The sequence below is a fragment of the Coloeus monedula genome (genome assembly GCF_965178545.1).
Source record: "Coloeus monedula genome assembly, chromosome: 22".
NCBI classification, from domain to species: Eukaryota; Metazoa; Chordata; class Aves; order Passeriformes; family Corvidae; genus Coloeus; species Coloeus monedula.
The window spans coordinates 1,004,276-1,017,069 of NC_138802.1; the positions used below are offsets into that span (position 1 = coordinate 1,004,276).

At 45.0% G+C, this 12,794-nt stretch overlaps 1 protein-coding gene across 3 annotated transcripts in view; it reads left to right on the plus strand.

The window, feature by feature from the left end:
• The first annotated feature begins 4,326 nt into the window (after positions 1-4,326).
• RERE (arginine-glutamic acid dipeptide repeats) overlaps positions 4,327-12,794 on the plus strand; it is a 119,000-nt gene continuing 110,532 nt past the window's right edge. The window contains exon 1 of one of the 3 annotated variants that reach the window (XM_082295535.1): positions 4,327-4,716. In XM_082295535.1, the coding sequence (XP_082151661.1) occupies positions 4,392-4,716 (325 nt within the window). In that variant the 5' untranslated portion in view covers positions 4,327-4,391. The remainder of the gene's footprint in view (positions 4,717-12,794) is intronic. The other 2 variants (XM_082295534.1, XM_082295533.1) reach the window with 2 other exon arrangements.

Consider the following 12,794-nt stretch of genomic DNA (forward strand, 5'->3'; position numbering starts at 1 on the left):
ACAGAAGAATGGTCCTGTTGTGTTTATTAAGACTGGTAACACATGACCAAACAAATCTTGTTAAAAGATTTATCTGTCTAGCTTAAATAAGAGAAAGGAGCTCTTCTCCATATTTTTAGTTGCCCTGCATTCTTAGATGCCTTCCTGTTACAGTCTCGTAGCATTTCTGGTGGACTTGCTTTCACATTATCTTTAAAACCTGACTCTTTAATTCTGGTTAAGAGGTTTAAGTACTTAATGTGCAGAGAGGTGCTGTATGTGCCTTTTGCTCTGACAGGGGTTTCCAGGTGTACAGCTGAAATAACTGTGTGGAACAGGTAACTTGGAGTAGCAACATCCTCCTCTCCAGGCTGGGATTGGAGTGTGAGAAGGGTTTTGTGGCTGTAAAAAAGGTTGAAACTTTAATTTAAACTAGGTTTAAAATGCTGGGGGAAAAAAACCACCCTGAACCAGGTCAATATGGGGTAACAATCAGTTGAAAATAATGATTATGAACTTCTGCACTTCAGATTATTAGATGAAGTTAAAGGTTAAATCATGCCTGCTGGATTTCTCCAAAATCCTGGTGGGAGATTCTCGTTTCCTCAGTTTCTTCATCACTGGAGACCTGAGCATTTTAACAGGAACACCAGCAGTTGGAATACGATGGGAAGTTGTCAGTATCTGCATTTTCTGCTATAAAGCAGAGAACAGGAGACTTCAGTGAGTAACTCTGCAAACACGTTTTTGGCTCGTGTTTGATCCCTAAACAATTTAAGATAAAAAAGACTTTGCAAGTCTGATAGCAGAGTGGGTGGAGATAAAGAAAGTTATCCTAGAGTGGACATAATAAACTTACTTGGAGAAATGGCCATATCCTGAGGCTCTAGTTAAAAAATAACAACAGAAATGTCTTAGAGTGTGATTGCAGTGAAGTTATCATTTTTCCTGGGTTTTTCAACTTGCATTGAGCAAATAATGGATGGGGGCTATTCTGCCACTCCTTTGTATGCCACACTCGACCATTGCAAAGTGATTGTTCCCCTTTCAGCTTAAATGACTTCTTCCTGAGATGAATTCCCTGTGGAAGGAGCAGTAAACCAGTATCAGAGGCAGTTAATGCCCTTCAGCCTGTGGTGCTGTAACCTGAATGTCTTTGCTGTAGCAGAATGACAGAAGCAGCTGCTTTGGTGGGGTTTGGTACAGAGAGAATGAGCAACTGCCAGTGAAAAATGACTGGAAACCCAAGGCACAGAGCTTGCCAAAACCCACCCCAGAGTTTCAGTGCATTTGCCTCTGCTGCCCTAATCCCGAGTTGAACATCTGTGGGATTGCTGCACATGTGACGTGCTAGCCCAGTTTACTTCAGGGAGCAGAAAAAAAGACTCACAGTGCTTCTGTAGTTTCTGGGATGGTGGTTTTTTGGGTTCCATGCTCATTCATAATCACGCAGAGAGTGGCACAAGTGCTGAGCCCACTCAGCAGCTGTAACTGGTGAGTGGTGTTGAGTCAGCAGATGAGTTTTCACAGTGCTCACATCTTGGTAAAGAGTGATCAGGCAACACGTTGAGTTTGCAGCATCTTCCTGTTCCAGGGTGGTTGGTGGGTGAAGAAAGAATGAGTGAGATGTGTTCTTTTCCTGTTACAGCTACTCTGAAGGTTATGGAGCTGCTGTATTCTTAGACAGAAGTAGTCAGTGCTTCATGGTGATGTTGGTTTAATCCTGAAAATCTTTGAAACTGAGTATTTGGAGTGAAATAGTCTTGGAAATGTGATATATTTATGTAAGAAAGCAATGGCTATGAAAATTACTTTTTATGGGATCCCCTGAAATGGGAGCTGGGAGGAAAGTGGCTGTTTGAGTAGAAATTTCACAGATGAACAGACTGAGCAAAGTGTGGTACACACAGATTCTTGCACAGCCCTCCAGTAAATGAAATAATCTGAACATGGTCGTTTGTTTATTCACTGCTATTCCTCTATGCAGAACTGTGTTGTGCAAAGAAAAGAAACCCAGGAAGAAAAATCTCCACAATAATTGGACTTGTAATAAAAACACTGAAGTACTTTGAATCTCATCTGAGGGAACAGCAAGGACGTAACCCTGCAGCTCTGTGGGCAGTTCTGGTGGGTGCTGCAGGGCTGCTCCCTGGTTGCTCATGGGCAGAACTGGGGTTCAGCAGTGTTTCCACCACAGTGTCACCCCTGGTGTTTGGAGGCTTCTCCTGGCAGGATGGAAATGGCAAAGCAGAGCCAGGGGAGGTGAAGTGGGCTGGGACTTTTGTAGAGTGCTTTACCCACCAGGCACCTGGAGGTCACTGGGTTTGATGTGGTGTCGACCTCAGGACGGACTCCAGTGGTGTAAAATGGTTCACTTGAACTTTACTTTCAAATTAAAGTTGAGCAAGGAGCAGCCTGCACTGGAATTGTGGCTTTCTCAGAATTGTTTGCACAGCTCTGGCTCCTCTAGACCCAGATAATACTGAGGTGGAGCTCAAAATGTTTCAGATGTAGGTAAAATAAATATGGATGCATTATCTGTCAGTCACTAATCAACGTTTTTGTTTGTCGTTAAGACAGGAACTTTAAAATCGTTTTTCCTTTATGTTTAGAGGTGTGGGGTGGTTGGCACCTTCTTAGCTTTTCACCCTGAGGCTTCAAGGAAAAGCCCTGTAGCTGGCCAGGTTTCAAACCTGCTCTTTCCCCAATAATGAAATATTGTGGTGACTGATGGGGATTTTTTAAAATTGGAAACGATTTAAAGAAAAAAAAAAAAAAGGACATTTTGCACTTGCCACAAAGGAAGGTGCTTGTGCTGCAGTTGGCTGTGCCAGAAGAGGGGTGTGATCCTTTCACTGATCTTTGTATGAACAGCAATAGGAAAAACCCTGAGCTTTGCTGCTGGGGAATTCCCTCACCTCTGGAAATTTAAGACCTTTCTTATTGAATCCCTGGAGGCTGTTACTATCACCATTCCCTGCAACTTCCCTGGCAGCTGACAGGTTCATTGTGGTGTTCTCCACTGGAGTCTCATCGGATCCCCCTGTGAGTTATCAGAGCGATGGCAGCTGCTCTGAGGAGCAAAGAAAACAGCATCATTTCCTACCTGGCTGATGGGTTCATTCAGGAAATGCCTGAGAGGTCCCAGGCACAGCCTCAATTGCAGCAGCAAAAGCAATTTGTCTCTTTTGCTGTTTCCTCTGCTGCGAGGAGCAGTCGACAGGGACAGGAATATTGAGGTCTGAGATTCGTGTAGGACTGAAGGAATTTCCAATGCATGGGATCAGTGACTGCTCAGCTGACTTCTCAAAAATCAAACCAGCCTTTTTCCTTCTCTGATGTGGTTTCAAAAACTTAATGCATGAACAATCAATGTTCTCGGGTCCCTGCCTTTCAGACTGTACATTCTACACCGTGGGCTAATTTCACGTTGCACCACGTAGCAGCTTCCTGGAAATGCAGGAACTGGATGTGGGCAAATTCAGCTTTATTGGTGTGAATTAGGGAAAAAAGGGATCATTTACCTTCGTGAGTTGAGTGCCTAGTTTTTGAAATATCCTTCTTTCATGAAAGGTCCTGTTTTTATCTATGGAAAGGCAGAGTTCATTAGTGCAGTTGTAACTACTGTGGTTTGGTTTGGTTTGAATTAATTAATTCCTGTAATCTGTGGATTACAGGTTAGCTCTATTTTTGGAAAAGCAGGGTAGGGGCAGGACTTGCTGACAGATTGCCCTGGAAGTGGCAGATGGCATCCCTTACCCTGTACCAGCTTTGTAGGGCATCGGCTGTGAGTGGTGGTGAGATGTAAAACAATACAGCCATTTGCTGAACTCGGTCATTTGCTTCCAGATAAAAGCTGGAGGCTGCTCCTTCTTTGCACTTGTCCCTTCCTAAATGTTTTGTGGGTTTTGTTTTTTACATTTGTAGGCTCCCTCTGAGCTCCAGGTATAAACTGATAGCTGTTCTCCATGAGCACTCCCCATCTGAGAAGTTATTATGTGTCTGCAGTGAACAGAGGAATTTTTTAAGGAGTTGAGGGATCTTTTTTGAGGATGGAGGTAGCTTCAAACATTTACAGACACTGAAGTTACCATTTCTATGAAGTCTCCAAAAGGCTGCTTTGTATTTTACTGTTTGTGCTTTCCATGCTGAATTGCTTTAGGATGTGGGGTTTTATTTGGTTTTAATTTTTATCTTCAGGAATTGAAAGAATTTTGAATACTAACATGGCTTTTTTCCCTCTTTCTCTCCCCTCACCTCTTCAAGAACCTTTTTAAAACGCTGGGGTTGTTGGAGTGGTTGAATTTTTCCTGGCTTTGAGTGAGAAATTCAGAAGACTGAAGCCCAGGCTCACTGTCTACCTTTCACGGAGGCCCAGCCGTGAGAGGACAGAAGAAGGCACGTGGCGAATCATGACAGCAGACAAGGAGAAAGACAAAGACAAAGAGAAGGACAGGGACAGGGACCGGGACAAAGAGCGGGACAAGAGGGACAAGGCGAGGGAGAGCGAGAACTCCCGGCCCCGGCGCAGCTGCACCTTGGAGGGAGGTGCCAAGAACTACGCGGAGAGCGACCACAGCGAGGACGAGGACAATGACAACAACAGTGCCACCACGGAGGAGTCCACCAAGAAGAGCAAAAAGAAACCCCCCAAGAAGAAGTCCCGCTACGAGAGAACCGACAACGGCGAGATAACGTCCTTCATCACCGAGGATGATGTCGTGTACAGGCCTGGAGGTAACAAAGCCTTGTTTTGTGTTCCTTCTGACAGTCCTCGTGCCCCAGAGCTGCCAGGCAGGGGCTGCAGCCAGCACAGTGTGCTCCCTGGTGATTGGGATTACCCCTGTCCTGGGGGAGGCTGCAGCCTTGCCCTTGCAGACAGATGTGGGTGTGCGTGGGAAGCTTCTGGCCGTATCTTGCGGTATCTGATTTGTGGGAATGAACTTAGCTCCCCTTTGGAGAAGAGCCACCCTTTTTGCTTTCTACTGCATTAATGATCTGTGTATGGTATGGAGTCTCTGTCCCTGGGAGTTTGGAAACCAAATTAGATAATGCGTTAAATGCTTCACTCCCGCTTTGGAAGCAGACCCGCTCGGAGCTAGAGCTAGATGTGGAGACAACTTCCAACCTTCCTGGCAAGCTTTTCTGGGAATCTGTGATTGCTTTGTAGGGCTCTGCTCCTGTGCTCTGTGAAATATAAACCAGCTGACTGAGGATCTCATACCTGCTATTCCACTGGTTTCACCCCTCATTAATGGCTGTGGCTGTGCCCAGCTGTTGGGCAGAACAGTGTTGGCATCAGGGATGTTTGGGGACAGCACCAGGAGCTTGCAGTGTGCTCTGGATGTCTTGGATGTGCCTCTTACTTACTGCCAAGTTCATGTGAAGTTTCAAGGTCTAACCCATGGCTGCTGCCAGGGAATGTTTTCCTCTAACTGCACTTGAAATGAGATTACTCAGCTCCCATTTTTGAGTATAAACTTCCCTGTCCATCTGCACAGCACTGTAAACGTGCTGCTTGCAGTTTGTTCCCCAAAGCTGTGGTTATGTTTGGCTGCACTGTTGGCAGCCCTGCCTTTAGGGGCCTGGTAGCTTTATACTCCTGTAGTACAGAGCTGGAGTGACACTGCTGGGGCAAAACAGACGGATTCAACCTGAAAACAGGGGAGCCAGTGAGGTCAGATCCCGTCTGATTTCCCATGAGGTGCTGCACAGCTCAGCTGCAGGAATCTCCCGAGGTCAGATGTAAATGCTTTAAGTGCTGTGTCCAGTTTTAGTGGCTGTGAGTGCTCCAAAGTGCTTGTGGTGTGTGTGGGGGCACGACCAGCTGCACATCCAGGTGGGAGGTGCTGCATTCCGTCCTCCTCCTTCCATGGGAGAGTTGAGCAGTCTGTTTTTCACTTAGCTCTACCAAGATTAGTCAGAACAGCTTCTCTCTTGAAATGCTTCAGCTTCAGTTTAGACTCATTTCATCAATCGTTGCAAAGGAGCTGTTTTTGCTGTGGTGTCAAGGCTTGTGGCTGAGTAATATTTGTTTTTGAGCAGTGGCAACTGGGAGCCTGCGGAAACGTCAGCTTTGGTGGCAATCTTATTTTCAGTGTCAGAGGATGAAAAATAATTCAGAATCTGTTGAGAACAGCTGTTGTGTGGGCCCAGGAGTACAATGTGATACACTGGCTTTATTGCAAAAAGAGTTTGCTTAAAATGAAGATGGGAAATCAGTTTGTGGTCTCAATTTTATCCTGCAGTGGGATGGAGCAGTGGCTGATCTAGGTCCAGTGAAAGAGCAAGGAAAGCCATAGTACTCATGATAATCGGGATATTTTATAACTGTTCTGCAATTTAAACCCCTGCTTATTAAATTTTACAATTTTTTAATAGTAATCAGCAGAAGAGATGTACCCTGGCACTGAAACTTTTCTGTTCTGTTGGCTCTTTGTGCTGTTGTAAAACTTGTCTTGGAAACTGCTGAGAGTGATGAGAACAAACATTAGCTCAGCTCTGGAGGGACCTGAGAACGGCTGAAACCTTAACTGAATATTCCCATTTTTAAATTTGATTTTAAAGGTAATTTCTTATCAGGAGCAAGATCTTGAATACACATTCCTGTGCTGGAGGTATTCGAAACCAATGTTAGCATCCACTACAGAAGGAGCTCTTACAGCTCCTTACATACAGGGAGGTGTATTTGTAGCTAAGGGTGCAAATTACATAAATTTTAAGAGGGATTAGAGAGTTTAAATTAATGAGACACAGCAAGGATTAGAAAGATGAAAATTAAAGGTGTGTGCAGAAGGGATAGCTGACTTCATCTTATGTCTTCCAGGCTTTAAGGAAGGAAATCCTTTCCAATAATTTGATTCTTTCTCTTAAATGCTCTCATCTGATGTGGATGAAAGTTCAAGGTCTGCATTTCCCTTCTGCGAGCTCCTTGGTTAAAATCTCATTCTGTGTTTACCCCATTGCTGCAGAGTACTTAATCCAGCACTTAATTCTGCTTTTTTTCCTGTGCTGAGCTCAGCAGCTGTATTGCAGTAATAGCAAATAAACTGTAAATAAACAGATAATCAAGATCATTGAAATTTTTCAAGTGAAAGGTTGCACTGTATTGTTACCACGTAAATACTGCTCTTACTAATTTGCATAGATCTAATGAATGCGTGCACAGCTTTAAATAATGCATTAAAAAGAATTGAGTGGGGCTTAGACAACACTATGCAATTAATCTTCTCTACTTTGCTGGAAATCACACAGGCCTATCCTAAAAGCTTGCTGGCCCAGTTCCCCATCTGTCCTCGCAGTTTCCACAACCTCCCTCCCATTTCTTTCCAAATCTAATCTGTGGGGTTTTCCTTCTTTTTTTCTCTCTCACAGTTCTCACCTTGCTGTTGTAGCAACAGTAATTTTTGTGCACAGTGTGTGTTCAAATTTGCTTTAGGCTTCCTTAGCACAGGGTGATGATAATGTAAGAGGGTTAAGACTGAGAGTTATTTTTTTTCTCCTCTTGGATTTCAGTTAGATTATTTAATGCTGATTTTCCTTCCATTTCCCTTCTATGCCACTGGGTTTTGCCAAAATCCACCTCAGGAAGGGCTATTACTGTATTAAAGCCACAGAACTTGGTGCTGAGGATATTGGTGCTGCTGTGGTGTCATTGTGCTGGCACCTTGAGTGCTGGGCTGGAAAACCTTTGCTAGGTGAAAGTCTGAGTTGGTTTGGAGCCTGGGGAGAACAGGTGACTGTCACCTGGAGATGGGGACAATATTGTTTGCCTTGCCTACGTAGAAACATTTAAAAGGATCTGCAGGAATTAAAAGGATTTATGAGGATCTGTTTCTGCAGTGACATCAGTAGCTATATAAACAGCACATCAGCAGGAGGTAACACAAGGTGAAATGCTGTAATGCACTGCTCTGCCTGCATGGGAATCAAGCAGCAAAATCCTGTGCAACAGCTTACAGCAGGAGAGTTCCTTTGTTCTGTGGGGTTCAGGGTGTCAGGTACGGAGAGTGCAGTTTGTCACAGGACAGAGCAAAGGGAGATCTTACAGTTTTCACTTGGATGTGCTCTGGTTTAGAGGATGTGGCCATTTTTCAAATGAGCACTTGATAAGCTGGGGAGCAGCTCCCGGTGTGCAGGGCTGAGATGTGGGACCTGCAGGGGCTGGGGAGCAGTTCTGGTGTGCAGGGCTGAGATGTGGGACCTGCAGGGGCTGGGGAGCAGTTCTGGTGTGCAGGGCTGAGATGTGGGACCTGCAGGGGCTGGGGAGCAGCTCCAGGTGTGCAGGGCTGAGATGTGGGACCTGCAGGGGCTGGGGAGCAGCTCCAGGTGTGCAGGGCTGAGATGTGGGACCTGCAGGGGCTGGGTCACTGCTCTTTGACAGTGGAGAAACAGCAGAAGATGCTGGGTGGTGTTGAGTGTGAGTCTGCAGGTCTTAAAATCCACTGTCAGGCTACTTAGCAAGCAAGGACTTACAAAGTCTAAGCTTTAGTTTTTGTTGGTGTAATTAATTGTTAATGTTCCCTTTATTGAAACTGCTGCTGTCTTGTATTGTTGTGAGCGAGGAAATTGCTGAAATGGTTGTTTTCATCCAGAAGCCTTCAGGAACTTTGTGAAAACAAGAACCAAACCTAAGTGCTTCCTCCCTATTTATTGGTTATCTTTGGATCTGGGTTGGACACTGGTGAAACTGAAGTGCACAAACTGAAATTCTCTGACAGGGCTTGGATTGTGTTTGACACTGCCCCATGTGTTTGTTGTTCTTCTGGATGCTTCTATTCGTTCTGACAGCTTTATCAGCTGAGAAAAGTGGCCATGCCAGAATTCAATATAAAAATACACATAATACAAACAGGAATTTTTTCTATAAGCTTTGAAGTTCTGGCAAGTGTATTGGAAGGAGAGAAGTTGATTATTTTCTGGGAAGTTTTAATTTTAATTCTGTGCTTGGGCAGAAGGAAGAAATGCAAGGAAATTATTCTTTCAGCTGTACATTGTAATTTAAGGAGGTCTTTGGCCAGACTGTTGTGTTCTGTGCATGTTGTGTGGGTTGACCGAGTTTGTGATGGAGATGTGTGTTTTTGCATGTGTGGTCTTCTCTTCCCTCAGAAGCTCCCTAGTTGATATGAGCATGTGTTCTAGAATGGTGCAATCTGTATTTTCCTCTTCTTTTGAAAGTCTGTTACCATTGTGATAGTAGATTGTTGAAATAATTCAGTGACAGACTTTCAGCTGCTGTAAATAGGAATAACCTTAGGAGCTATGCTGCTTAATGTGGTTGTGAAAGTTCCCTTATTTTTCACACTTCCACCACTGTTTTCAACTTTCCTGCATATGTGAGTAGTGGTGAGGAAAACTTAGCAATCGTTTTTTAGAAAATATTATCTTCAAAACTTTTGTTTCAATGGAAACAAATGCATTCTTTGTCCATTCCTCCTTTAGTAATTAAAAGAAGGAAAAACATTAGAGAAAAGGGCTGGATTAGTAGGTGGCTCTTAAAACATGTCAGGAGGGTTAACAAGATGCATGAAAACGTCACAGGAGGGTTTACTTCGAAGCTGATTGAAGTGTGCAGAGAACAGAGTGCAGGAACAGCCTGTTCCAGTCTGCAGCTGAAGCCTTTGCTGGTTCTGCTCTGTACTGGGGACATCCCAGGGCCTGTAATTAGTGATTGAGATGGGGAGAGGGGTGGCCTTTAACGAGCAGGTGAATAAAATTGAGCGTGGAAAATAATTCAGGCTACGCAAGAGCCCAGATCAGCTCCTGCTGCACAGAGGTAACTTTTGTCCCTGCTGTCAGTACAAACAGTGAGCAGGAGCCAGACTGGATAAAAAAAGACATTTACTGAGTTCACATTTCCTTTTAGCAGGGGAGGGACTGCTGAGTCCAGGGCAGCTGCCGGGGCCTGACAGATGGAGCCTTAAGTGCAGATCAAGGTTGAGCTGGCAAATGGATTCCCCTGGCTTTGTTTGGCTCTGTGGATAAATCACAGAGAGCAGCTCTGAGGGGCTGGGTGTGCCCAGGGCTGTGTGTCTGGCTCTGGGGACGTGGCTGCACCATTAGTTTTCCATGCTAACCTCATCATTAGGCTTTAAAATGGAGAAAAAACGTGCCACACCAGTGCTGAAACAAAGTAAATGCACTGCTGCTGTAAGCTCAGCTTCACCTGCTGCACTGATTTGTTCTCTGGGAGGGGCTTCTCAGAGCCATTTACAAATTGAAGCAATAGGAAGATATTTTTCCTTTCAGAAAATACATATTGACTTTGAAACACAAAGATAGTTTTTCAGTGGCTGTTTGCAGGCAGGCAGGTCTCAGGTTGGCAGGCACCAGGGAGACACACAGGAGCTCCCTCAGGAGTGCCAGGGTTGGCATCTCCACAGGCTCTGCACTACTGGAAGCACAGCGTTCTGTGGAAATCCTCCTCACTCAAGGGACACATTTGATTTTCCTCTTCTGGACATGTCTCTGTTCAGGGCTGCACCACCAGCTGATAGAATGGGCTGCTCTCTGTCTGATCAGGAGGATGAAGTAATGGGTCAGTTAGTAGGGAAATAGGAATGGCTGAAATGTTTTTCTGCTTGAGGGCTGCACAAATAAAGCCCATCTATGTTTTGATGAGGCACTGTGGTGTGTTACACTTTAATTCTCAGAAGGACAGCAAAGGGAGAGGAGTTAAGCGGAGTTTTCCAAACTGTCTTGAGGCTGTGTAAATCAAGTGAGGTCAGATAGTGCTGTGGTGCATTTTTGGTGCTGTTTCTTTTGTGTCTCCCACCTTTAGAAATGAGTGTCCATGAAGAGTTTTGGTGGCCGCATGGGGGTTTGTGTGAAATATCAGTGAGAAGCACTGGGGGCAAATGGGGCACCTCCAGCAAAAGTTTTCTGTGGCCTTAAAAGGCCAGAAAAAGATTGTTAGAAGTGGCATGTGTGCAGCAAAGCTTATCTGGTGCTAAAGGAGGAGTTTTAGACTAACTGGTTATTTAATTAATTCCTTTTATCAGCCTGGATTCTTATTCCCACCCCTCCTCCCCTTTCATGTGTTTAATTGAAAAAACAATTCCAAGCCAGGAGGAGCCCCTGGCACGAGGTAGTGGCTGAGCATCCATGGTGTCCTTGCTTGCAGTGTGGCATTTTTGGTGACACAACTTTCTGTAAAAAGGTGTTTGCTTTGTATCGGATCTGTTAACGAAGGATGTGTGAATGCTCCTTACAAGGAGAACTGTGCAGTGTTGTGGACATGCTTGAAAAGTGCAGGAAAATAATTGGTGTGGGAAATGATGTAGCTGGGGGCCTGAGCTGCAGAACAGTTGCTTTTATGAAATTGGGAACTGCAGAGTACAATTAGCTGTCATTAATTTTGTTGAATAGAAATATGTTCCATTTATTGTACAATCAGGAGCCAGGCTTGAATGAGTTTAAATAGATGAAATCTAAATTATACTGACAGTCCATTAAACAGCAGCAAAACCCCTTAAAGAAAATGGATTCACTATGATACCGGTTTATAATAAAATCATTTGCCAAATAAGAACTATAGTCCAGGCACTGGGAATACTCCTGTGAGCTTCAAATGAACACAGTAAATTGGTTGAACCATTTATTGCAGAGCAGGGCTCGAGCTCGTCGTTCCCTGACAAGGAGCCAGCAGTGTTGCTTGAAATCTGCTCAGCAGGAAGTGACACTAAAAGATCAGACTGGCAATTTGTTTGTTGTCAGCCATATGGGGGAAGAGAGGCAAGTGCACAGCTCCCTACCTGTCAGTGGGAATATTGTTCGAGTCCAAAGCACGTGTTTGGCGTTCCCAGGGCCCTCCTCGCTGCGTTTCTGTGTTTGTCACTGAGCCGTGGTGCCAAATGTATTGCTGCTGTTGGAGGTTTGTCTCCATTACTGACCTTTGTTTTCAAGGGTTTGGCAATTTTCCTGCGCTTGGAATGCAGGCGAGTTCGGGTTTCAGCGTTTAGAGCTCTCTGGATGCTGCAGACATTGATTCTGCTCCTTTGAAAGGTGCTGCTTGCTCGTTAATGATCTGTAGCTGCTGGTGCCCTGCTCCTGATCGCACTGAGCTGTTCGGGGGGCAGTGAGGGGTGCTGGCATTTAACGTGGAGCACCTGAGACACTGGCAGGCTCCTAGGCTTCCCACTGCCTTTGGCTCAGGCAGAGCAGCTTCTGGAGAAGGATCCAGGATTGCCTGCTCAAGCTTCCTCAGGGGCTGGCACAGGGCACTGGGACCACTGAGCCTTTTAATTTTAGGCGCTGGGATGGAGGAATGTAAATATTCCTTAATTCTGGAGTGTAAATATCCTTCAACTGCCGGTCCCACAGCTTGAATTCAGGGTCTGTACGCACATGCAAAGAGCGAGCCTGTGGCTGGTGAGATCTGATGGGGAGGGATTGTAGATAATTCCTTGACAAAGGCTTTCAAGGAATATCTTCCCTGTGGAAGTGTGGCGCTGTGCAGAGAGCCTGCGGCTTTGTTTCTTGGATGATGCAAGTGTTGACTCATTAGGTAAAACATAAAAGGATTCTGATTGTGAAGAGGGTTCTACAGAAACTGCAGCATTTAAGCTGCTAAAGGTTCAGAAAATGGAGGTGGTTGGGGTGTTTTTCCAAAAGATTTTTTTTTATGTCCATGCATTGAAGCTCTAATTTTAAAAGCAGCTTTTAGTGTGGGAATATTAATGTAACCCTTCAGAACTAGGGCACATCTGGTGAATATCACAAGCCCAAAGGCAGAATGACTCTGTACCATGTGTCGGGGAAATGCTTCATCTCCAGTGGGACGCTGTGCACGGAATAGGGAAGTGAGCAATGCGCTC